Genomic DNA, 27,961 nt, shown 5'->3' with positions numbered 1-27,961 from the left:
TTAAAAATCCCAAAATAAAATCCTCCGATACTCTGATACCAACTGTGATACCCCTAATTTTAAAACACGGGTTGATATAAATAAACCGCTGAAGAAAACTAATAAATAAATATTTCATTAATTAATAATTTTCCAACAATTACAACTTGGGAATCCCATAACTTAAGGACCCTTAAAACATTATCCAATAATCCAATCAACTATAAAAATAAGTTTATCATCCTACTTTGAAATAAACTAAAAGAATGGATAAATTCTCCAACTGCAGATCCTCAATCTTGAGACTTGAACCTCTAATAACCTGAAAGATAAAAATAAGTGGGTCAAACCCATGAGCAAGTTCTCTCTACCAGGCCTCTGAAAACTAATAAGTAGATCATCTCTGATCAAAACCAAACCTAGTAAAGTTTTTATCTTTAATAAACAATGATACAAACTTATATAAATAACACAGTCACATATATTACTAGGTTCATTAATTCCAAAACCATTATCAATGATTAATTAACTGTTTATGATGGGATTGAGGTTAAGGAATTTTTCTTTAAAAAGAAATGGTGGATTGGTCTAGGTATGATTATTATTTAATCATTGATAATAGTTTTGGAATTAATGAACCTAGTAATAGATGTGACTGTGTTATTTATATATAATTATTTATATATATGTGTATCATTGTTTATTAAAAATAAAAACTTTGCTAGGTTTGGTTTTGATCAGAGATGATCTACTTATTAGTTTTCGGAGACCTGGTAGAGAGAACTTGCTCGTGGGTTTGACCCACTTATTTTTATCTTTCAGGTTATTAGAGGTTCAAGTCTCAAGGTTTAGGATCTGCAGTTGGAGGACTTATCCGTTCTTTTAGTTTATTTCAAAGTAGGATGATAGGCTTATTTTTATAGTAGATTGGATCATTGGATAATGTTTCAAGGGGTTTTTGAGTTACGGGATTCCCGAGTTGTAATTGTTGGAGAATTATTAATTAATGAAATATTTATTTATTAGTTTTCTTTAGTGGTTTATTTATTCTTTATTATTCATCTTTGTATTATGTGCTTGTTTAAATACTTTAATTGTTTTGATATCCCCTAATTTTATGAGCGAATTTGATCAACCCGTGTTTCGAAATTAGGGGGTATCACAGTAAAACTTGCAATGCACCTCAATAATGTGATGATCAATACAATGCATCATACTAGACAAGTGTGAAAAAGGTCTAATGCAACTGTAAAAAGACATCAATGCCACTAGACAAGCCTGCAACCAAATATCACACCTTAAACCTCATATAAACCAAAAAAAAGGCCTGAGAATTGAGTATCAAGCACAGTGTACCATCCTTAAGCTTCATAAAAGTGTATCACAAGATGGTAAAAGACTAAACTACCCTTGTGAGACATTATAAAACACCAAGTACAACAGGAATGATGATGAAACATATTAGCAGCATTGAGAAAGATGGATTTGACATTAAAAGAGCAAACACTGAGAAACACAAGGACCAACAACTTGGTCCATTACAGCTGGTATCAGAGTCAGATCCAATCCTTGATCAGGTGTCACACCAAGTGCCGATCCGGAAGCGTCTGGGTGGGCAACCGGGACAGGAAGGGTGGCCTGACCGTAACGAGAGCATTACGAGTTCGGATAAGGGAAAATGTTTTAAGGAGAGACTTGTCCCACCACATCGGATCCAGATGGAAACTGATATGGGTATATATAGAGAGAAAACAATCTTTTCACCCTTTTATTTTATCAACTATTATATCTTCAAGTATTGAAATGCTTGTTTTTAAGATATGCCAATTTCAAGCAACAAACCTAAATTCCTATCAAACCTAAGAATGTCATATTGAAGGCCCCATTTGGTTGCCTAGAGCACATTTTTAAGAAGAATTTTCTTCCCAGCTCGAGAGAGAAAACAATCATTTCACCCTTTTATTTTATCAACCATTATGTCTTCAAAGTACTGAAATACTTATTTTTAATATTTGTCAATTTCAGGTGGCAAACCTAAATTCTTATCATATTTTCTTCCCCCAGCCACCACCCTAATATTTTACTAGGCATATTTGCATTGAAAATAATAAGACTTTTCGTAATTTACCATCTGACTTGTCAACCTTTCATAACATTTCAAAATATTCTTTATTTTACATATTTTTTTGTCAATTGCTTTACAAAACGTTGGCGAGTCATCAACAAAGAGCATATGAAAATAATGATTCCTATTACGAAAATGATTTTAAGGCCTAAGAGTTAGAGTAAAATTCTTGACCGAAAAGTTTTGATTTGTCATGTATGCAAAATATAAGAAAATGAGCCCCTCCATTTTCTTGTATAATGAAACATGACCGATCAAAGTCAGACAATTCACTATAAAATTTCAACCTAAATATCACTGCTCTTCTGGTAAAGATTTCACTCGTGACTGTTGCTCTTAGCAACTTTGTAAATCCTTTTGCACACAAGAAAAAATATATAAGGCGATAATGGATCACATTGTTAAGTCCCCTCAACATGGGCGGAGCTTTTAATGGCTAACCTAGGTTATAGCCCAGGTCTAATTTCTTTTTTAAAAATTAGTACTATTATTCTTATCAGCCCAGTCTATATGTGTTCAATTTTTAGTAATACTCTTTTTCTTCCTATTAGCTCAATTTAGCCCAATCCATAGTACTATTTTTCCTCTTCCTATCAGCCCAATCATACGTAATATGTATTCAATTTTTACTGCTCTTCGGCCACTTCCTCTTAACACGCAGTGGTATTTTTCCTCATAGGGTTTGGTCTGTTTGGGGTCTAACAAGGAAATTGTAGACACTTGAGAGGGGGTCCAATTTCTCATCTTTTTGAACAAATATAGATTAAAAAATCAGTGAAGAGAATATGTAGAAGGAGAAGAATCTCTCTGAGATTAGTAAACTCTATTTGTAAGTGATTTTTAATTTTTATACCCCTGAAAAACTTGATTTGATATACGAGAACATCATCGTTTTTTTAGTCTATATATATATATATATATATATATATATATATATATATAAAACATATCTTTATCATAAGAATTGTTATGTTCATCTTCAAATTTTCTTATTATCTTTAAACTCCCCTACTTTACAATCATGGCTCCACCCCTGCCCCTCAAAGGCACAAATAGTAATACATGACACTGTAGTGCCCATCACTGCTCTTATTCATCTTTAAAAAAAAAATCGAACTTCTCCAACACTTTATTTTTATTATTTTTTTTTACATAACCCCGCTCTACCTTGTTACAAAATTTTCTCCTTTTTTTCTTTTCTCCCCTTTTTTTTTTTTTTTTTTTTTTGACATAACCCCGTTCTTTCATGTTACAAAATTTTCCAAGGTGGAATCGAAGAGTTAAGAAATTATGATATCTTTTTATATTTGTTGAAATAAATAATATTATAAAAAATAGTATTAAATATTTGAAATAGTGATATCTCTTCATATTTGTTGAAATACATAATATTATAAAAAATAAAAGTGGTATTGGATACTCCAAGTATATCTAATAAGGGTAGCATGCATTTAACACCTCATATTGTTTGCTCTCAAAACCCCATAACATTTTCTTTTATGCTACGTTTGGTGTGCAAGAATGGAATGGAATGTAAGTGAAAATGGAATGAGAATGAGAATAAGAATGGAATGAAATGGTCATTCTCATTCTATTGTTTGGTTGTAAATATGAAATGTGTAGGAATGAAATGATAATAATCATTCTAGTTTTTTGTTGGACCAATTTAAAATTTAGAATGGAATAAATTTCTAATTGAATTATCTAAAATATCCCTTTTGGTAACAAATAAATTAAATTAAATTAACGATAGTGGTGGTTGTGGAAGGCGGCGGTGGTGGTGATAATGGTGGCGGTGGCGGAAGGCGGTGGTGGTGGCGGCGGCGGTGGTGATGGAAAGTGGTAGAAGGCGATGGCGGTGGTGAAAGGCGATGGCGGCGGTGTTGGTAGTTGTGGAAGGCAGCGGTGGCGGCGGTGGTGGTGAAAGGTGGCGGTGGCAGCGGTAGTAGTGAAAGGCGGTAGCGGTGGTGGTTGTGGCAAACGGTGGTGAAAGGCAGCGACGGTGGTGGCGATAACGGTGGTGAAAGGCGACGGTGGTGGCGGCGGTAGCAGTGGTGGCGGTGGCGGTGTTGGTGGTGAAAGGCGACGGCAGTAGTTGCGGCAAACGGTGGCGGTAGCGGTGGTGAAAGGCGGTGGCAGTAGTGGTGGTGGAAAGTGGTGGGCGATGGTGAAAGTCGGTGGTGAAAGGCAGTGGTAGTGGTGGTGGTGGTGAAAGGCGAAGATGATTGTGGTGGAATGTAATAGTGGTTTTTGGACTTGAAATATGAGGGTGTTTTGGGAAGTCGATTTTTTAAAATAAATTACTTGGGAATGGAATGCCCATTCCATAGGTTTAATTGTGGAATGAATTTTCATTCCAATAGAATAGTCATTCTCACTTTAAGTTGCATATCAAATAAAGGAATGGCTGTAATGGGTATTCCATTCCATTCCTATACATCAAACGTAGCATTAGTGTAGACAAGGGCCTACTGTCAATTGAGGAGGCTACTATACGTAATATAAAAAAAAAGTAAAAAACTAACTAAATATAAAAAGACTAAAAATGCCCAAGGAAGAACAACATCATATTATTGTAGGACTTTGATTACTTAGGTATTTTGGGGAGAGGAAGAGGGTGTTTTGGAGATTTTATAGTTAGCATGGTCATGTGACATATCATAAACATTAAGCCCTTTTTTGCCTTATTTTTTTTAAATTTACCATACTTATAAAATTGTATAATGAAAAGAGTTACCTAAAATATTCAATCTCTACTCATAAGCAGCTTTAAAAACTCAAAATTCTAGGTTCTTTCAAATACTCTATTGAACTATAGTTGGTAACCATTAAAAGCCTCGTAATGGTTACCAATCACAGCTAAATATAATTTTTTAAAATAAAATGTTTTTAATCAGTAGAGAAGCAAATCTCAAATGGGCTCTAATATATTTTTTACTTACCGTAATTTTTTGATAGCTTTATTAATAAAAAAAAAAAAAAGATATATTTTTTTTAAAAAAAAATTGTAAACCTTGGCTGTTTTTTTATATTTTACCCATATGCTTATCAAAATAAAATAAAAATTGTTTTATCGATAGAGAGAAACTATGCGGGCCTTCATTTGAATCAGGCGGAAAGCGAGAACACATACTACTGCGTGCGCGAACACAAGACTCGTCTGCAGCCAAAGCTGAGAGAGCGAGCAGAAGACTGAAAGTAAAGAATCTAAGGAGGGAAGGTTCTAAGGGTGCTCTCATCCAAAGAGACCCCTCTCGGAACCCTAGAACAACCCTAAATGGGGAGCTCCAAGGACGACTCAGCTGCCGACGGCGATAACTCCGGCGGGGACGTCCCCGACTCCAATTCCAGCCTATTCTCCGAAGGCGAGAAAGTTCTCGCCTATCACGGCCCTCGCATCTATGAAGCCAAGGCATTGCATCTATTTCTTTGACTTTGACTTTCGTTTTTGCTCAATTTTCATTTCAGCCCATTTTATTTTCTTTCCTGATTTTATCTCTATTATTGTGATTTATAGTATTTGCGATTTGATTTTGCTAGAATGAACAGTTATACTTGATCGATTGATTGGAAATTTGAATTTATAATTTTAACCCCTGTTTGGTTGGTTACTGGCACTGAAACAAGTAAAAGAAAGTTTTAGGTTAGGTTTCATGTTGTTTAGTTAGTAAAAAATGTGGCAAAGTCACCTTAACTTTGTAACTTAGAATTCAGAATCTTACATCTGTCAATTACAATGAAAAGAAAAAAACAGTTTTCAATGAACTAAAATATGAATTATGGTCTTTGTTTTCTGAAAATTCAGAAAATAGTTTTCAGAATACAGTCAATCAAACAAATGTTCATACTATTTTCTTTTTTCAGTTCTTTCAGTACAGAATGCAGCTCTTGGAAACATTTTTTTGTGAAGTGAACCAAATAGATACTTCCTGGACACTAGGAGGTTCTCTTTTTCTCCTGATATTTATATATATATATTTGATAAATATGATTTCATTAAAGAACCCTCAAAGGGGAGCTCGCCCAAAAAAATCTGCACTAAAACCACTATAAACCATTATAATCTCAAATAATCTCAAACTATCTACAAAATTACAAAGTCCTCCACAGATTTACATTGCCACCCTGTAATACAAAACAATAGAGAACTCAAGATGTAGTATTTTAACACTCAAAAAAAATTTCTCCTTACATATTTTTATAAGGATAGTGTGAGAATATTAGAACTTAGTGATGGCTAATTTTGTTACAAAAGACAGGGTCTCTCTCTCTCTCTCTCTCTCTCTCTCTCTATATATATATATATATATATATATATTTTTTTTTTTTTTCAAAAGTGGGTTTAGTTAGTTACGGTTAGAATTTACTTCGGATTAATGCACTCTGAATAGAATAAAAATTACAGACTCCGCCAGTTGTTGGTTTTTATTTTATGCATTCATATCAGTAGAAATATAAAAAGAAGAAAAAGGAGAGAATTATGTAAAGGCTTGAATGAGATGAATCACTCATTCACAACTCTAGTATTTATAGAAAAGAAAGAGCACATGCTCATATTACAAGAAATGAAACTAAATTAGATCTAAATCAAATCACAACATATTCTAAGGCATATTCTATAGCATAATCAAATCTCTGCTAATATGGTAAGTCATTCCATAAATTGTGGCTATCATATATGCTAACATATGCATAGTCAAATCTCTGCTATTATGGTAAGTCATTCTATAAATTGTGGATATCATATATGCTAACAATATCATTATTCATATTAGGGCTCATTGCATACATAATTTGATTCATCAAAAAGTTGCTTTGAATGTATAAACGTTTTTTTGATCAGAATAACCTAAGTGATCCATATATAGCTCATTGATTGATCGAAATTATGATGGATCGATTCGACATTTTTGAATAGGTGTTGATTGAAAAACAATATGCTTCAAGGGATAGTTTGAGCGAGCTCGAACCTCGCTGGAATAAGCTCTTGTATGGATTGATCGAACTTGTTGGTCCCATGACTCAAAGGCTACTGAAATACATTCGATTGCTCGAACTTTGCTTCAATCGATCAATCAAGAAAATAATGATTTGGAAACTTAAGAGAAGAAGTCTTCTAATTACTGTTAATTTCCTATTTAATATATTATATGCTTATAGTTAGTGTAGAGTATGATTTTAAAAAAAGAGAGTGGGTTCCTTGTCAGTTTTTGGGATGACAACACCTCCTTGGGATTTTTTACATGCTTCCACAATTTTAAAATAGCCATTTCTCAACAGACGTTTGGTACAAAGAGAGGTCGCTTGTGGGAGCCTTTCTGAGACTGGTTGGGATTGCAAGGGATAGGTAGGTGTTAGTTGCTCGCTCCTGCCATCTTGATGGCGGGAGATTGTCTTGGAATGCGCAGTTCGAGAGGCTTTTGGAGGATTGAGAGGTGGAGGAGATGGTTGGTTTATGGCTGTTCTTTATAGTCAGTCGGTTTCTGGAGAGGGACAGATGAGTGGCTCTAGGCAGGGACGGGTCACGGGAGGTTTGAGGTCTGCTCGTTCTATTGCTGGCTGATGGATTCTCAGGGGGTGTCCTTTTCGTGGAAAGGAATTTGGCGTTTGTGAGGCCCCCTGAAGTGGCTTTTTTTGCTTGGACAGCGGCTTTGGGGAGGATCCTAACCATTTACAATCTGGGAAGGAGACGTTAGATTACTGTCAATCGGGGTGTGATAAATCTGGATCATCCCATTTCCCCATTCTGACTTTGTATGTGCAAGCGTGCTGGCGAGTATGTGGATTATCTGCTCCTTCATTGTCCCAGAGTTAGGGATGGTTGGGATATGCTTTGCACTGTTTTTGGGATCCAGTGGGCCATGCCTGAGTCTGTGGTGGGCCTGATTGATTCTTGGGGTGATTGCCGTGTTTGTAGAGCAACCCCCTTTGCTTGTGGTGGCCTCTTCGGAAGGAGAGGAATAGTAGATCCTTCGATGGGGTGGAGTCTCCTTGGGGGTAGTTAGATGTTCTGTGCTTAGTTCTTTATTCTTTTGGGTTCAAGGTTGTAATTGTAAATCTATGGAGAATTTTGTGGCTTTTGTGGATAGCTTGAGGCTATAGTTTTCGTGCAATTGTTCCAGGCTGTGCCCCCCTTTTGGGCGCTTTTGAATGAATACTTGTCCAAATAATAATAATAATAAGATAGACAGAATACATAAATTATGAAAAAGGAAGAAGACAGAATACATACACATCTAGAGCGGTGCATTTAGAGTATATAGGCACATAGAATGCATATTTTTCTTTTCATCATCTTGCAGTAGATGGTGAGTTGTTATCCAGAGTTTTGTTCATTAACTTGTGGAGCTTAGATTACACAAGGGTCGGATCGGATGACTAGTAAAGGAGATCAAAGCATAGATTGAAGAGCAGATCACACAAGGAGCATATTCGTTGACTGTCGACATCAAAGCTCGAGTGAAGTGTAGGGGTTGTGTTACCTTTTCCTGTTAGTAGATTGATCTACCTGGACTTGGTCTTTTTTCCATCTAGGTTTTTTACATCACCTGGTGTGTTTTTTTTGTGTGATTGCTTCATATTTTATTTTTTTCACTCTATACTTAAATACTTATATCTAAATGATTCATATTACCGATTTTAAATAAATGGCTAGAATTTAAAAAGCAGTTATTGTTGGTTAAAATCGGACAAATTCTATTCACCCATCTCGATCTGTTTTGAGCTTAGCGTACTTTGACATATCAGAGCCTTAAGCAACGGCCTGTATCTCAATTGCTATCAAACATATCGATTGCAGATTTCTTCAGGTAGTTTAACTTGAGTATTAACGAATTTTGCTATTAAGTAACTTAAGTTCTTTTCAAATTTGAGGATGATGAAATTGGCGATAATTCAACATCATATGTGTTTTTCTCATAAACAGAATATGTTGTGTAAGTTTTTTTTCGTGCTAATTTTGCTAAGCAGTGTGATGATGAAAAAGTGCCTTTTTTGTGGAGTGGTACTCACTTCTACTTTGAAGCCGATATCATTTGATTTTTTTTATAGAGCATACTTAAGATTTTGCACCAAATATGCTCTATAGAGGTATAACCTTTAAGTTATCTGGTTGGCAGTGCTGTGCCATTAACTATTTCATTAGTGGGGCCAATAGTTGCTGTTCCATTTTGCTTCTTTTTACCACCCTCGGTTTTGCTAATATACTTGTAGTTTCGACTAGCAAGTTACTTTTGGACTCCATAATTTTATTATAAGAGGGTTGTTGGCAATATGTTCAGTAATTATTAATTTTTTTTTACACTACCTCATTGTGGCATCAGATTTTGCAGAATTGTTAAGAGGGGAAGCATTATGCATTATGTTGACTTAGTTTTGTAAAGTGGCTTCTCTTTGAAGTTGCTGAAGATGGAAAATTGTTTTCATTGATGCAATGTAGTATTGGTTAATGTCAAGACCCATTCTAATCCATCTTATGCTTTTTATTTGTAAGGTTCAAAAAGCTGAGTTTTGGAAGACAGAATGGAGATACTTCGTTCATTACCTGGTAAGTGTGATTTTTCCCCCTTCCCTTCTTTAAGCCAATTCATCGGTAACTCTTTTGAGCAATGGTTTTATATTTTAGCCTAAATTCTGCTTGTTTTTTTGTAGGGTAAATAAAGTAATTCCCTGTATGGCATCAAGTGATATACCCTTTTATGTTTTGCAGGGTTGGAATAAAAAGTGAGTATGCTTTCTGTTCTATTTGTCTTATTTTTACAGAATTTCAGAAAGATTCTAGCACTGAATTAGGAAGAGAATGCAAGATCTAAAGGTCATCCTTTGTCCTTATCTTCTAATATTTCCAAGCTTTATTGTCTTAAAGTTCCTTCTCCTATTCTTTTTTTTTTGGTGGGTTTCATTTTGCTTTTCACAGGATTTTGTTTTGGTATGGTAAAATGTAAAAGTTTTTCTCACCTATTCGATTATTCACAAAGAGGTAGAATATGAATTTAATGTTAATCATATAACTATAGCAGGATGGTTTAAACAGAGGAGTGCTTTTGGCATATCTATGTAACCCCCACATGCTCTAAAATCGAAAAGTAGATTATATAAAGCAGCTATTAAGCCTTTCCATACTTTATTGGATAGAATGTTGTAAATTATATAAAACAGCTATTGACTAGTTCTTTTTGCATAGCTTATTTATTTCATTTACTTATATTTAGTATGCACTAATATCACACACATGCTTTACATTGATTAGGCTCGCCTTATATCGCGCCTAGCGCTTAGGCTCTAGAAGAGCTCTGGCGCCTTGAGCCTTTAACGACTATCCCTGTGTTGCATGTGTGTTTGTATATAGGTTTTGATGTTTTGTCATTATGAATATTGGTTTCAGGTAAGCCATTGCTGCATAGTGAACCAATGAACCTGTACATAGTCGTCCTGCTACCAATTATTTTGCATTTAGGGCTTTTGGGGTTGGTTGTCATACTGAATTTCAGTGTTTGGTTTAAATAAAGCTTGACTGAATCCCCAGATTGATACTGAGAGTTTTATTTGTCTAAATCAAACTGTCCTTAATTGCTGGGCGATATCTAGGTGAGGTTACCACTTACCCCACATTTCTGATGTATTGTCTTAAATATGTGTTGCTTTTAGTCTTCTTATTGTTTGTCTGACTACACTATTCACTTCACATGATCAATTCAAGTTTATATATATTATTTTTTTATTTTTTCTTCGAGGATTTTATGTTCGTTACCAATATTACATTTGTTTAACAAAATTAGTGCAAATAGAGATGCCAAAAGAATCTCTTTTGCCCCAAATACATATGTAGGTTATAATCGGCAGGGTTTCTCTCTGGTTTGAGGAACCCCTCACCCTGTGATACTTAGCCAAATTTCTGGGGATTATAGGCAGTAGCAGTTTCTTAATTACTCCTTCTGTTCCAATTTATTAGTCACTTTTTGGTATTCTAACTTTTCAAGGGGAAATACATTGTCGTCTTTTGAAATTCCCAAGTTACCCTTTGAAGTTTATATATATATATATATATATATATAGTCAAGTTGGGAAATTTTTTAAAACTTAAAGGGTGTTTATGGAAAGATGCAATTATCTCACCTTGACTTTTCAAATGGACAAGTATTTTCTGATAGCCAAAGAAGGAAAGATTAACAAATTGGAATGGATGGACAGAATAATAATCAGCCATGGGTTTTTTTTTTTTCAACACTTTATGCTATTGATCTACACTTAGGTTGAACATTAAGGGATTTCATTAACTAACCTGCCTCTACACATGTAACACATCTAGTGTCTTGGTTCCTCTATTTAACACTTTTTATGGTAAAAAGTATTGTAATTCTCTTGCTCAATACATATAACTTATAACATAAAGATGTTTACTGTGTTATATGACATTAACTATGCATAACCAATTGCATGGAAATTATGTTCATTTAGGTATAATTCTGCTCTTCCCTGCTTGGTTGTTTGCAGCTATCATGTATAAATTCCAATGCGTGTTATGGACAGTATGCAAATGGAACAAAGTTTTCTCATTAGGAATAGCAACTCAATGTTCCAGATCTAATGAACATGTCCTGCCGCCTTAAGAATTTGCTGCAAAACAACATAACTAATTTTAGATTTTTACTTGTGAAAAAGAGCAAAGAAAGTTATGGGATTACTTGACCTCAAAAAAGAATTATAGGAAGAACTAGTACCTGCAGGCCAAGGGGATCTTGGATTAGATGCACAAAACCAAGAATATCTTGGATCCCTTCTTACACTTTATGCCCAATAGTGACAAAATTCTTTGGGGTTTATTGAGTTTATGCCTATTAAAGCTACTGCAATTTTATTTCTGATTGAATTTTGTTAATTGACAAAAGCTCTGAAAAATAGTTAATGAAGCTTGGATATCTTGGCAACAGTTGGGATGAATGGGTAGGCATGGATCGCTTGATGAAAAATACTGATGAGAATGTCCTGAAGCAGCAGGCCCTAGACAAAAAACAGGGTGTGGACAAGAATCCAAAATCAGGGCGCTCAACACAAACAAGGCCGAAAAGCTCGACTGGTAGCTCTACTCCTGATCAACTTGAAGATCCGTTTATTAGGTGTTCCAATAGTAGTTTTACCATTGCACATATTCATTCTGGTTTAGGGTTGTGTATTCATGTGTTTGAGTGCATGTTAGTGACTGTGTATACCTCATGGTACCCTATCATAAGCTGTTTCTAAATCTATGAAAATCATATGTAGATGTTTTTGCTTACTCCTACACTCTTCAACTAATTGTCTTAATAAGTCAATAGCCCCATTGTGGATCTTCAGTACCACACTCAAATTCTCCTTTTAAATTTTTATTTTTTTACTTAGAATATTTGAGCATTGTTAATATTCCTTTATTGCTGCGATGAAGCCTCTCAGGCCTTGTTCTATCAAACCTAAATCTGCACTCTGTGTGCCATAATTTTGAATTCTGCTTTTGCAGTGGATTGGCGGTGGCCAATTATGATTGTTACCACTATAATGCTTGTCCATGTTAAAAGAAGACTTGGGCATGTCGGACCTTGTAGGCATGTATCTTTTTAGAATTGCTAAATTAATCTTAGACACTCAGAAATTTCTGAAGCACAATCAACATAAGTCTTGTCTTGTGGAAGCTTTTTATGAAATGTTAGAAGTTGACACAACTATTCGTTAGGAGTTCTCATGCTTGTTAATTTTATTTTCTTATTAGAAGATTATTGAACCAAAGGGCATTGTTACGACAAATGTAGCGAACCAAGCAACAATTACGAAACACGACAGGAAAATAAACATACCACACGTAGAACACAAAGATTTATGCGTGGTTCAGCAAAGCCTACGTCCACGGTGGAGATTCGGCGAAAGTCTTCACTATGTGTAAAATCGGAGATTACAAGTTTCAGCCCCTCACTCTCTATCTGTATGATTTTCAGTGTCTGTTGATCATCACACTCCAAACCCTAAGTGCCCTTATATATCGGGCTACATGAGAGTACTAATTAGGGTCCACGACCCATGAGCAAAACGGGTGGTCGGGTCGCAAGAGGGCCACAATGCGACCTAGCACCAAATTCGGGCCACAACATCACATGCATTGCTTCCTAGACAATGTTTTAAGCTATTCGGGAGGTCAATCAGTTTTTATTTCAAGAATTTTCTTATGGGATTGAAGACCTTTGATATCGATTATTCACTTCCTCTCCAAGGCTCTTCTTCTTCTCTTTTTTTTTTTTTTTTTTTTCCAACCTCTTCTTCCTCAACACATGATCCAATCATTTTCAGTAGTTCTTCATTGTAGTTATCTCGGTGATAATACTACACTCACTGAGGGTACTTTCATTGTTCTTCATTCGTGTTGTAGAATAGAACTGTTGGAAAGGCATCTGTTTCTCAGGAAACAGGAGCTTTAACTATCATCTTAGGGAGTTATGGGCCATCCGGCGATAATTTTAGCCACGATCTAATGGAAGCTCACCACTAAGATGATCACCTAGAGAGTCTTTTAAATTAACAAGGAGCGCAGGTGGCATTAGTGAGTGTTAACCACACTGGTAGATTTTTTTTTTTCTCTAAAAAAAAATCTTCTTTTCTGCTGATATTTCTACACTTTTGGACAACCACCATGATGGGAACTTGGAACCTGTCTCTGTCTTTACTTAAAGCATCATGTTTCACTGTATCAAAGTAATTTTCTTTGTTGAATTTCTAAGATTAAGGTTGTGCCTTTTCATTGTGTCCTTACCAGTTTATGCAAACAAATTTTCTTTTCTTTCATTTGCCATCATACACATTGAATTCATGCAGAAAATTATACTTTTACTTTTTCCCTATTTCATTTCCTTAGTCTGAAAGTGCCAATTATAGGAAAGTTGATGCTTATGCTGAGTGCATCTTCTTGTAAATTCCCATGTTGATAACTTTTCTTTTTTTGGAATTTTCAGATGTAAAAGCGGATAAAGATGACACAAAAAATAACGGTAGTGCATTTTTTCCTTATTTCTTTTCTTTCTTTTTAAATTTTAACTAATTGTTTTTCTTATTCATAGTTGACTTATTGTTCTCTAATATTTAATTTTAAAAATGACCTGGATCATTATGATATGTCAATGGTCATTGTTGTTGTTCCTTTTGTTTAGATTTTAGCTACTTCATTTTCAAGTTATTTTTCTCGATTGGGGTCCTGGTTATCTTTCAAAAGTGTATCTATTTCCTACTTTGTATTTCCGGTAAACTTGTTTCATATATAATCACTTTGTTGATAATTATTGGGAGTATGATTTCAGAATCGGTCAGATTTAAGTTAATATTATTGTAATTAAAATAAAAAGAAGGAAAAACTGGCACTTTGCGTAATATTTTCTAGAACAATAAATGAATCTTGATCTCATCTGAAAACCATTGGGTAATTTGGTTAACCTGCACATAATAGAAGAAGTGCTTGGCTCTAAATTATATATATTATTTAAAAAATATTTATTAATAAGTATTGGCTAAGCTGCAATATTTATTTATTTATTTTTGCCTCCTGCGCTGCAATTTGTTCATGTGTATATTGACTAGACCTGACATAAATTTTGTTCAGTCAAGTTCATTTGAGTATACTTCCTACTTATTTTCCAAATTTTTTGTTGAGCTTGGAGATGGGTACCACCACCAACTAACTAACTAAATTAACTTTTGAAAATCTAACCAAAAGTTAAAACAAAAATACAAACTACGGCTTTTGTTACGAAATTTGCCTACACTAGGTTCTAATTCTCACAATGGTTAATACCCGAGTGGTTGGATTACTTATCAAAAAAATACTCACAATGGTTAACAATTTAATGATATGATCTTTTTTGATCTCTATAAATCCATGGAGTATATTAATCTGTAGACCGTAATCGTAGCTGGGTTTTATTTATTTATTTTTTTTTCCTGTAGGTTATCGTAGCTGAAATTCATGTTACAAATTTTTATGTAGGTTGTGTCCAATTTTATTTTACTTTAGAGATGAAAATTTTCCACCTCAGCTTTCTGCTTTCCTATTCTCTTATGATACCTTTGGTTGGAAGGAAGGGAAGAGAGGAAGGAAGCAAGGAGGGATGAAGCATCCCTCCTAACCCACATTTTCTCATCCACCCAAAATTGGGCGGAAGAGAGGAGGAGAAGATAGGAAAACTAATTGATGCATATAAAATACCATGTTTAGCTTTAAATTATCTACAAAATTATAAAAACTCTTCTTCCCTTACAACCAAACAAAATAAGGTGTCACATTGTCCATCCTTTCCATTATTCCTTCCGTCCTACCAAACAAAAAGTGAGGCAGACACCATCCCTTCTCTAGACATGCCTCATCGATCCCTCCCCCTCTTCCTTCCATCCATTTTTCCATCCCTCCTTCCAAATGGAGCATTAGTGAAGTAAGTTCCTTCTTTCTCCCTTTCCAACATGAGGCTTCAGCTCTGAATTTGTATCGGGAGTAAGTGAGTAAATTATTTGTGCCTCATCCTTTAATGTTTGTTTTGTAGATTTGAAAGCACTTATTGACCTCTTATTTCTATTTTCTACAGGTGGGAATAAATTTTTCTAAGTGTATTCTATGTAGGGGTGGTCATACTTTTATGATTCTATTTTCCTTGTGTGGTCCCAAGGTTACTTTAGCTGTCTTTCTCTACCTTTTGTCATCCTATGTTGTTTTACACAATAAACCTAAACTTTTGTCTAATACATGCTTTAGATATTGCTCGTGAGTTACATTCTATCATCCTCATATGTAAATTGAATTTTGTGGTTGCCAAAGGTTTACAGTATTTGTGATTTCCAAATTGTCCAATTTTCAACCTATTGTAGAAAATTGACATGCTTAGTTTTATTTTGATATTGTGCAGTGGCCAAAGGGAAGAAGCGGAAGAGCGAATCAGGTGCTGAGGTATGCTTTCATCTATTAATACATATTGCATCTCAAAACACTTATTTTCATTCTCTGGTTTGATATTTAACTGCTGTGTCGGTTTTCATTTTGTAAATTGTTTAAGGGAGAGTCAACAAATTTCTTTGGTATGATTCTGTTAATTCATGAAATATTTGAGTTTGGTGCTGGTTTTTACTGATCCTAAAATTTTCAAGGAAGCTGATGTGCCAAATGCTGTCAAAAATATGCTATGATAAAAAGAAATCTAATGATATTTGCAAAATTGACATCTTTGGTAGCTGATTAATGCTTAACTCAGTTTTGGCTTCGTGATTTGGAAAGCAGACTTATTTAATAAAACAGCTTGTTAAACTCAGTCCATAAGGCTCTTAATGAAGTTTTCTTTTAATTTATTAATGAAAATTCTCTTGGATTCCATAAAATAGTTCTTATGAGACAGACTTTAGGGATATATTAGAATTCCAGATAAGTAGACATTCCCCAGTAAAAATCAAGAATTTTTATTTTATTTCCTTTTTCATATCAATGTGGTTAAAGGATGAATAACCATATAAAAAAAGTATTAAACTATATTTCTGGCTTATGTGTTAGTATTACAATTTACAACTATTCTGTCACATATTCTCAGTGTCAAAAGCTTACCAAGGCTTTTGCTTGTCAGCTGCATTTTAAACATTGAGTCTCCTTCCACTGGTTTGCTAATTCACTTAAGAGAAAAAAAATAGGGTAAACATTAAGTTCAGAAAGATTAGACACAAGGAAAGAATTTTCATGTTTGCACTAAAATATGCTCTAACCAAGTGGCCTGTACTCGCAGACCCACGAAGACTGATATATGCGTGTCCTTATTTATCTGATCCATTTCATCGTACTAAGTGGCTTTTAGTTTCAGATCCAGAAAGAATGCATATGCTGGTTCTTATTGGGTAGACTTAGATGTCATTCATGAGGGTGATTATTGGTGTCAATATGAATATGGTTCGTTATTACCTCTCAATCAGTATGAAAATTAATATTAAATCTATTGGTCTTTATAAAATCAGGCTGTGGTCTAAAATTTTTGCAAGGCTTGACTTTGTGAGATAAATGCCTGTTCTCTGACCGAGTCACCTATTACAAATGCATATGGTAGCATGATTTTATACTTTTATGTGTTTCCAACTTGGTTAAAAATTGTTTCTTTTCTGAACTCAACATAGTTGGTGTCTCTTTGCTCCTAGCTTTTACATAATTCAGAGTGTAATCTGCTTGAATTTATGATAAACCGTGCTTTAAGAAAGTGAAAATTTGTTCAACATACATTCAAATGTACATGCATACACACAAATACACATAGATGTGTGAGACTTATATAGCCTCAATCCCCAATTTTATTATATATGGAAAAACGAATTTCCTCCTATAGTTCTAGGCCTCACTGGAACTGGAACAGGAACTTTTCTTGTTTTGTGAATTGGTTTTTGTGTTTATCCTCTCTTAATCGAGGCGAAATTGTGCGCACTGGCACATATACAATTACAGCTATACTTCATCTATAAATTGAAAAATATTCTTTGCAGCTCTTTTTAAGCTTGTTAGTAAGTTTCTTCTGATCTTTATGGGCAAATTGTGGGTTTTGTTGTTATTAGAAGGATAATATATCAACAGAAAAGCTTGTGAAGATTCAAATTCCATCAACTCTAAAGAAGCAACTAGTTGATGACTGGGAATTCGTTATTCAGCAGGATAAGGTAATCTACTTATAGCTGTTCGACGCTGAGTAACCTTTTCATTTAATGATGCTTGAAAATATATATGTATGTTTTTTTTTTTTTTCCTTGGAGTTAAAAATAAAAGTTGTATTGTATTTATAGAGAAAATAGCTATTTTGTTGCATCCATTGAGTTGTTTATTGCTAATACTTGAAGGCCAATGCCTTTTTCCTCAACTCAACCATAAATGGACTAGCCTTAGCCTATCCTGTTTGGATTGATCACTTAGTAACCTTGTCATTTAATGATGCTTGAAAATATATATGTATTTTTTTTCTTTCTTGGAGTTAAAATAAAAGTTGTATTGTATTTATAGAGCAAATAGCTATTTTGGTGCATCCATTGAGTTGTTTATTGCTAATACTTGAAGGCCAATGCCTTGTTCCTCAACTCAACCATAAATGGACTAGCCTTAGCCTATCGTGTCTGGATTGATCACGAGATCTTCTTTGCTATCTGCATCCAGGACCTTATCTATTTGTTCAAGCTCAAGTATCATGTCTTCACTTAAACCCTGTCCAGTATTCTACCTCTTGTCTTAGTAATGTTGTCAAGTCAAATTAGATAACTCTACATCTATTGCAGAAAATGTGTAGTATGTGAAAGTCATCAGTTCATTCTTCTTGGTAATCGCTATGTAATTTGGGGATCATTTGATCAAGTTATCAACTATTTGTACTGAAGAGACCCGTGATTTCTTTCTTGAAGTAAGAGCATTGTTCATCCTTTTTCAGGAAGAGTTCCACCCTATGCTACCTTGCCCAAAGAATAAATTAGTAATAATCTTTGCTACTGGACCGTGCTTGTCCAAGGTCCAAGGTGTTGCACTCCTCTGCTTTGCCGCGCTGCCAAAAATGCTTCTGTTACTTCGCCACAAATGATTTTCACAGTCTAGGCTACTATTGTTTTGCTTGTTGCTACTATGGGAATCTTTTTCCCTTTCCTTTTCTATTGGCTCCTGAGATTTTAGTTTGCTACAACTTTGTCTCACCATTGCATGTGACCTTGATTTATTTCTTTGATTCACTTGACCATAATTTGTATGGATCCATCAATTAAAAGTGCATTTTACTAGCAAGCCACTGATAAACTTATGAGGATTATAACTCTTTTCGTTGCAAGTATATATCAATCAGACGGTTTATAATACCTTTTATGGAATATCCAAATATCATCCAGTGAACTCGTAGATTTTGGTCATTTTTATGTTTAGCCAGTCACAACACTCAAAAGTATGGGAATGGGTTATGAAGATCTATTTCCCTTCATAGTGTTCATTTATTTGTATATTATTAATTTCTTTGGATTATAGGTTGTTGAACGGCTTGTCTACTTTCAAGTATTGTTGTGCTATTTTTCTTAGGCGTGGGACGTTCTTTTGTTGGTCTATATGATGCATTCGTTTTTTGTGCAACCATTTGAAGTGCAAAGATCTGTATTCTTTATCTTTTGTTGGTCCAGTGAACTATTCTTTCATTTAAGATTATCTGTATTAGTGGCATGGTGCTCAAGTACATATTCTAACTTGTTGCCCAAACAAGAACCCTAGAGATAGAGAAGGGGGGTGGGGGTGTTGAATATGGTCTTTTAGCAAGCTATAGTAAAATTTTCAGTTTTCAATTTTGTTATCTAAATGATGTAAGCAGATTTAGTTAATCTCTTAAAGTTACGTGCAGTGTTCAGGTTATATGAAAGTAATGCAAGATAGGGTAGAGAAATACAACCATAAGAACACCAGGATTTACTGGTTTGGCAAGCCCTTCTTGCATATTTCTACAATTCAAGAGCACCTCTCGAGATTTCACTCAAAATGCTCTTCTTTGGATGAAAAGCAAACCCCCTTACAAATTCTTCGATCAAGGTGAAGAGTAACCCTTAACGCAGCTCTCAAGCTCGTAGACAGTTGCTCAGTGAGTGCCTCACTGAGACTTCTTTTGGGTTTTCAAACACACAGAACTATTACTTCTTCAGTGTTTGAAAACCATAACCAGTGTCCTCAGGAAAAATAAAAAGAAAAATACAGCTCTTTCAGCCTTGAGGAAATGGTAGAACAAATTGCTCAAAGCTCAACTCAAGGCAGGGTGTATTAAAGTCTCACAAATCAAATGAGTTCGTTAAGTGAGCAGCTCTTTTCCTCGAGTGAGTGAGCACTGAAAAGAGAAATAAAAATGTTTGAGCTCAGAGTGTAAGTGTAGTTGTTGGAGATCAAGAAACATTCTCATTGATGAAAGTTTGTGAGTTGACTTTGTGTAGAGGTTGAAGGGATTTGTTTCAGTCTTTTTGTTTGTTTGTTTGTTTTTCGTAGTCTATAAGGGGTTAAATCTTATCTATTTATAAGAGACAGGGGCAAGTATTTGTTTTAAGAGACGTCATTTTTAAGACATGAGGACGTCTTCTCTCTTGATACTTTCAAGGCTAATTTTTAGGTTCCCTGTATGTAAGATGTCTTGGTTTGTTTAGACACGTGTTTCACGTATTGGCTGGAAAAACAAATCTCAAAGAGATCATTACATCTGATATGCTCAGAGGAAATCTAATCCTAAGATACTTAAAATCTAGCTTTAGATATTTTGAAACCTATTCTATAGATATTTGAGATCTAATTTTATAAGTATTTGAAATCTATTCAAAGGATCTTTGAGATCTAATCCTAAGATACTAAAGTACTAAAGCATTTAATGGAAAAATGACTTGCATTTAATGGGGTAAATTACCAGACTATCCTTCTGTCATTTTTAATTTCGAATTTCAAGTATAATAATTGAATGCTGGAGGGTGATCTAGAAAAGATATAAACTTTTTGGTTCGGTCAAATAGTCAATGACTCTATTTAACTGAAGACCTGGTCAAGTAGATCAATGGCTCAATAACTGTCAGATGGTTGGATCATTGGTTTGGTATAGGATGTATTCTATTTGTCAAGGTCAAGAGTTGAGCTTTTAGAATCAAGTTGTAATATCAATTCCAGTGCAAGAATTCTAGCTCTCACCCACTTAATATACCCAGACTGTGGTTTTGATTTTGATCTTATTTTTCGCTTCCTTGCTCATAAAGACCAGGAATTTCATATATGCATTTATCATGGAATCTGTCAAAGCTTGAGTTCCTTATCAGAGACCAGCATCTTGATACTTGATGATCCTGACCTATCGAGCTATTCTGAAATGCAACATATTCAAGCAGATAATTAAATATCGCATTAATAGATTGTGATCATCAAAATTGCGAATCTATTATTGGTTCAAGGCTAACATAATTTTGTTTAAGTTGGCCCCTTTGTGTCATGTCTACATATTTTTACTGAATGTAATTGATTACTTAAATGCCAATTAATTGGAGAATCCTTTTCTTTTTTTTTTTTTTGGCAGCTTGTTAAACTTCCACGTTCTCCTAATGTTGATGATATATTGACAAAGTACCTTGAATACAGGTCAAAGAAGGATGGCATGTAAGTTTTACTGGTCTCCTGTTTGGATTGCATGCATTCATTTTTAACTTAATTGATAGAATAACTTCTGGTGTTGTGCTTGTGAATTTGACTTGCCATTTTTTCATACACTCAGTCTCCTTTTGAAAGACCACGTTTTAGTAAGATGTTAGTATTTAGGAAACGGAACATATGTTTCAGCTGCTTGTTACAATATTGCTAGATTTTATAAGGTTTAAATTGGATCAATCAGATTTTGGTGGGCTAGACGGCAGATATATAACATTGCTGAAATTATCTATTGACATTTCGTGATTCTTGTTTCCAGATCCCCTTGCTCAGTTTCATTTTATTAGGTTTCAGCTGTCACCTTGTAGTGGAATCTTTTCACGCCCCTTAGATTGGAGATCCACAATTCTATCCAACTGGACTTAATATTTCTTTATTTCTGATTTACAAAAACATGTTCAAAAATTAATTTATGTTCTGGAATAGATAAACAATGCTTAATATTTCCATCATCATTCCTGATTTAAATCAATAAACTCATAGACCTTTGACATCTCCATATAATTTGGGAATTAGAGCCACTCAACTTAGACTGTCAAGACCTTTGTTATTGTCTAGATCTATTTACACTATTCTAGCAAAATACTTGAACAAGTTCATGTTGATATGGGATTGGTTTTGTAGCTACCTTCATCCAATCACTCGTGTTGAAATTGCTACTTTATTCTATATATGTAGCTGTCTATTCTAGGGGTCATTTTTTTGTGCAGTGGTAAAAAAACTTAGATCATCAAATTTGGGGTTTCATGTCTAAAGTCTGAGAGTAGCCACTTTGTGTAAAATAAAGGTTAGGTTTGTCTCTGGTCTTCTCTCCCAGCACACTGTATAGGAACGACATATACTAGGTAATGCATTTGTAACTACATGCTTGTCTATTCTAATTATTGTTGGAATTATATATGGCTTTTGGGGAGAAACTGTGCAAAAAATCATAGATTGATCCTGTTCAAAGCTTGCTTAGTAAGTATAGCTCTTAGATAACTGCACCATTCAGAACTTGATTTTTTCCACCTAGTTGGTTTGTTGAAAATTATTTGCTGATAGATTTACTTCCAAGGGATAGTACTGACTTATGTGGACAACTTGAACTTGTTATAGCAAGAACAAAATTATTTTGATATTGTGGCTTGTGAAATCTGAGGATTTCCATAGCCTAGTGGATCTTTGGGGATGGTTGCACAAGTTATGTAGAACACGAGCAAAGAAGGGGCCCTACTGAGTTGCAGCCTGAGTTGTTGGTGTCTCTCTTCTTGCATGCATAGATGTAGAGCACGCAAGTTTTCTCTAGATGCAAATTTTATGATATTTTTGTTCTGAGGTTTAGTGTACATAACTCGGGCAGGGATGGGATGATATAAGGAGGAAGGAGGGGAATCAATAGTCAAAAAGTAGTAACATAAACACAAAAATATTAGCCACTGTCATTATTTCCAAAGGTTACTACCAAGTATCTCCATAGTATTCTTGCCTTTCTTTAGAATCTTAATTCTTGTCAATTACAATTTAATAGAATATCAAACCATCCAATTTTTTTCAAATTATTTGCGCATTATTATAACATTTTAATGAAGAAAAAGAAAAGATAAAAAAACCTCCAAAGTGAAATTGGCAACTCTCTGTCCCATATCTGTTGATCCTATTTTTCTAACATAGTTAAAAGGAAAATGAGTAGATAGACATTCATCTATTTTGATTCTCTCCATCAATTTCGACTCTGTTGCTTTCATTCACAAAAAAAGTATATATATATATATAGAATTTTGGCTCTGTTGCTTTCATTCACAAAAAAAAGTATATATATATATATATATATATATATATATATAATTTTATTGAAATAAGACATCTAACATTCATTGACAAAACCAACCTTTTTTCCCACACTTGATTGCTTAAGACCCAACACGAGTTGAATCCTACCTTTTCAGAGGTTGATTACCTCTGAGGTGGACAGAAACCTAAAATTGTGTCGAACCGGATTTATTCTAAGAAATCAATAACGAACCGAACTGGAACCAGTTGCCACATTAAGTTCAAAAGACATAGCACATTTAGCACCTTTTTTTCTTTATTTTCTTATTTTAGGTTTTGTACCTGTTCAACTAAACTACCCCTGATAGGCAGGTGACAATGCACTCGGTGTGGATTTCTTCCTAATCCAGGGAGGCATTTTGCCTTGCCCTCTTTCTGTGTTTGCCTTTGCTGGCACCATGATTGCATGCATCTGATTTCTTGGAATTAGGATCACTTTGTAGGAGGCAGGATTTATTATCGTCATTACATTTTTCTTGGGTACAGGATGACTGATTCGGTCAAAGAAATTTTGAATGGATTACGCTGTTACTTTGACAAAGCATTGCCAGTTATTCTTTTATACAAGAAAGAACGACAACAATATCATGATGCAGTTGCAGATAAAGTCTCTCCATCAAGTATATATGGTGCTGAACATCTACTACGTCTCTTTGGTATGTTCAGATGCTTACGCATTTTAATCTTTAGGGTGTTGAGTTCCTTTTTGGTTTTTATGATCATGGTACACTAACTGCTAGTTTTATGCTATCTGAAATTGAGCAGTGATGCTTTCAGATCATTCTGAAGTTACAACAATGATGATGTATGGTCTCTCTTGAAGAAAATTCCGTCATTATTAGCTAAAAAGAAGCATGCATCATGTTACACCTTTTTGTAACATGCAATAAATGCTGTGATCCATATTTAAAATATGCTAAGGATGAATTGAGAGCGTCCTTTGAAGAAGATATTTGTTTCAAAAACCCCAATAAATGCGTCTTTTTGGAAAGTAATTTTCCTTGGTCAAATCTAGAGTAGTTTCTCTTGGATTATTATTATTTATTTTTTTTTTAATAACTAAAATTCAATTAATAGCACTAGAAAGAGGGAATCGGCCCAAGTGCAGGGGAAGTATGGTGTGAGAACCAACTTAATTTAAGAAATACATATCACCTAAATACTTAAGAAAAGATTATGTGGACAAAAAGGCCAACAAATAAAGCCAAAGTAAAAGGGAAACAATGATCAAAAACTTCAATTTCTGGTAATGTCTACATTCTCTTCTTCCAAATATTCTACATAAAATCCGTTGGGGCCGTCCCAAATCTTCTTAGCACTTTCTGGAACACAAAGTCTCCAATAATCCAATAAGTCTCATACCAACCATAATTTAACCCGCGTTACACCAAACAAAGACAACTCAACATCAGCCAAGTAAAGTTCGCAGTGAGGCATGAGCCAGGAGGTGACTAATTTTCACACTAACATTTTACTCCCACCCTTTTATGCTTGCAACACCAACCATGATATTTTGTCCTTTCTTCTTTGACTTATGAATAGTCAATATTGCACTCTAGGCACCACTCACACAAGAGTCATGCAGGGCATAAGCAGTTCAAGTTTACTCTACAAGAAAGCAATTTAAGAAGGGAAAATTTTGAAAATTGGTTGAATCTCAAAAGGGACCACTTAGCACCTTTACATAAATAAGTTGTCACATTGAGTCTTATATTATGATGAACTTTAAGATTATTATTATTATTTTTTAATGTGCTGCACCCCCCTTTTCCTCTTTTTTATTCCCCCGCAATACCTTGAGCCGCTTTTGTGCGGATGCATAGTCACCACCTTGTCGTAGCACGAGCGAGGCTTCCTGTGGCCCTAGAATTGGACTGATGACATCGGCAAAGGCACAAGCACGGGAGCTAGCACACCACCACCACCACCCCCCCGGCCCGCATTGGGGATAATTAACTCCCTCCAACTCACTCAACGGTCGGCTGTTGTTGGGAGTTAAATTTCACCTTCATCACACATAGCGGAAGCATCATCACACCACATCAACACAAGCATATATGGAGATAACAATCATACACATCCACACACAAACATAATATTTTACATGGTTCACCCAACTCTAGGGCTATGTCCATGGAGAGAGATTTCACTATTATGAATCAAGGAAGAGAATATGCAACCACATGTCAAAACCCCATTCACTAACTCATCATCTCTTTTGAGGCTACATGTATACACTCGGGAATTACATATACTCTCTCCTCTCCTTACAACACTCACCCTTAAACCCCTTACATCTTTTCTCTCTTCTCTCTCTCTCTAAACCCTCTCACACCCATCTTTATTTACAAAGTCTTCAAACCCAATTCCTTGTTGGACAAGTATTCCCCAACTTACCTACGAGGAGTTACCATATCATTCTTCAACTCTAAAATAGCAAGCACAAATTCTACCCCAAATCTTCAGCCTTTTCCCAAGTCTTTTGGCTTCCAAAACTGATTAGGAAGCTATTTCTCGCACATATCAGGCAAGCGCAACTGGTTCCGCTAAAACACAACCTGTTTCGCTTCTTCAAATATTGATCCAACCATTTTGCCCAAGCGCAGCCTGTTTTGCTAAAACGCGACCTATTCCGCTTGTCCAGAATAGAATTCTCTACCAGAATTTGAGCTACGACTCTAACAATCTCCACCTTGGCTCAAAATTTTATCTTCATGTGCTCCACCTCGAACAAGCATCTCTTCATAGGTCCACCTCAATTGAAGATCTCTCCACCTTGAATAAAGCACTATGACCTCAAATTTTTTTTTTTTCCCCCTAAATCACTATGACCTCAATTGAAGATCTCTCCACCTTGAATAAAGCACTATGATGAAATTGAGAAACACTCTAACCCCCCTCCCTCTCTCTCTCTCTCTATACATATAGCGATCTGTGTTGACTTCTTAGTTAAGTACAAAGGTCATTTACTAAATATTTTTTTTCCTCAATTTTTAAATTCTACCATGATTTTAATATGTTTACTGATGTTTGCAGTTAAGTTGCCTGAGTTATTGGCATATGTGAACATTGAAGAGGAGACTTTGATTCGTTTGCAGCAGAAATTACTCGACTTTCTCAAGTATAAACTTTATGCTTTGCTTTATATCAAGTGCTATTTGAATAGATTATGCTGTTCCTACTTCTGTTGATGATACTATGAACTAAAAACTTAATTTGAATGTGAAAACCTATAAATAAAAAATTAAGCACAGTGACTGGAATGTCCCTAGAAGAAACTTCAATAGAGAATGGTTTTAAAAGAACTTCCATGATTGTAGTCATATTTTCGATTGAATCTTGAACCATTGGTTTGATGTGGGATGACTAGGTACATAATTTTCACCATAATTGTGTCCCCGTGAAAACTTTTTTTTTTGGTTTTATGAGATACTCTATTAAAAATTCATTTTTTGATCATCTGAAGTCATTCCACCTTGAAATGGCTTTCCATATTTGCACAAATATTTTTTACATGTCTTTTTTACCATGACCGTGCTTCAGGTTCAGGGTTTTCCATTTTTGTTTATATTATTAGCCAGTGTCATGGATACCTGCATTTTGTTTCGAGGACACCCACTTTGTCTGTTCTACACCAGTAAATGTTGGTTGAGCTTACAGGTTGGAGACATTATTGGGTGTGCTTCAGGGTGATTGGATATTATTATTTATACATTTTTTGTCGTAAATTATATTTTATATATTGTTGATGCTTGAATTATATATATATATATGATTAGATAAGCAACCTTAATTTGTCCTTAAATATATTAGGAAAGAGTCATCTGTTTTCTGCAGCCATTTAGATCCAACTAGTTTTTGCTATCACTTGGAAAATGGCATCTCTAGTTTCTTTCTATGTTACATCGACTCTTCAAAAGTAGGTGATCTATCCGTGTCAAATGCAGAATACTTGGACATGAGTATAGGATATGTGTCCAACTCTTTTGGTTGGATATGCACCTAAAAAGCATATCTAATACTACATAATTTTATATCGTTATATTTTTTGCTTTAAAACGAGTGAAATACGTATAGTAGACACTATGTAACATAAAGAAATAATTTTAAGTATAAATTAAAATAGGAATATTAAATAATATGAATATTTAGCAACGTCCATTTATCTTTCTATTTCTAAAATTTGATATATCTAATGCTTGGATACATACCCGCACCCGACACACGTATCTTAGTACACGTAACATAGGTGGTTTTGGCATTAGACAAACTTGTTTTCCATAGATTCTATAGGAGTATTTCTGGATTGGTCATCTAAAAATCTGCCTGAATAAGCCTTTTCACGGTTGTGAGACGTTTGCTGTGCCATGCAGGTTTCTGCAGAAGAATCAGGGCACTTTCTTCCTTTCCGCTTATGATGGCTCTAAAGGTACCGAAGGAACTACTAAGGGGAAAGCTAACTGATGGCAATTCATTATGCTCTTCTAGCTCTCCAAATCGCACTTGCCCTTGGCAGACATCTAATGTGCTTGGTGGAGTTTTCTAACTATGCTGGCATATTTCCGATTCTGCTTCGACGATCCAGCAAGCTAAACCACCCCTTTGTTCGTTGTTTGTTGTTGTAACAGTAATTCGTTCTTGTTGCTTTTCCTTTTCGTTAGAATAAAAAATAAAAATTCATTCATCTTGTACTGTGCTGCCTTAGATGAACTAACTTATTATAATAGCCTATTGTTCATTACCTGTAACATTAGATGATCGACTGTTAAGTTTGCCCAGACAAAACTGTGGCTGAGACTTAGAATATTGATGCTGTTTCAGTTTTAATCAAGATAAATTTGGTACTA

General features: G+C 34.8%; 1 protein-coding gene across 2 annotated transcripts; it reads left to right on the top strand.

The window, feature by feature from the left end:
* The first annotated feature begins 5,172 nt into the window (after positions 1 to 5,172).
* On the top strand, positions 5,173 to 27,961 carry LOC132266942 (protein MRG1). Of its 2 annotated transcripts, none has more exons than XM_059767960.1 (11): positions 5,173 to 5,516; positions 9,597 to 9,650; positions 9,813 to 9,826; positions 12,034 to 12,179; positions 14,077 to 14,112; positions 16,012 to 16,052; positions 17,684 to 17,785; positions 21,175 to 21,254; positions 23,601 to 23,770; positions 26,151 to 26,235; positions 27,488 to 27,961. In XM_059767960.1, the coding sequence occupies exons 1-11, from the start codon at positions 5,382 to 5,384 to the stop codon at positions 27,576 to 27,578; spliced, it is 954 nt and encodes a 317-aa protein (XP_059623943.1). In that variant the 5' UTR covers positions 5,173 to 5,381; the 3' UTR covers positions 27,579 to 27,961. The 2 variants fall into 2 exon arrangements, with proteins under 2 accessions (XP_059623943.1, XP_059623944.1); XM_059767961.1 differs by having other exon boundaries at positions 5,373 to 5,516; positions 9,755 to 9,826.

This window comes from Cornus florida, unplaced genomic scaffold (assembly GCF_030987335.1).
Source record: "Cornus florida cultivar Cherokee Brave unplaced genomic scaffold, ASM3098733v1 CherokeeBrave_3.0.0_Hap2_Chr07, whole genome shotgun sequence".
NCBI lineage: Eukaryota > Viridiplantae > Streptophyta > Magnoliopsida > Cornales > Cornaceae > Cornus > Cornus florida.
Note: the sequence above shows the minus strand (reverse complement) of the source record. Positions and strands in the feature narration are given on the sequence as shown.

Bases quoted from the DNA above. Each gene is read 5' to 3' on its own strand.
- LOC132266942 (XM_059767960.1), top strand. From the start codon at position 5,382: ATGGGGAGCTCCAAGGACGACTCAGCTGCCGACGGCGATAACTCCGGC. The intron at 16,053-17,683 runs GTATGCTTTCAT...TGTTGTTATTAG, and splicing joins AGAGCGAATCAGGTGCTGAG to AAGGATAATATATCAACAGA. The intron at 23,771-26,150 runs GTATGTTCAGAT...TGATGTTTGCAG, and splicing joins ACATCTACTACGTCTCTTTG to TTAAGTTGCCTGAGTTATTG.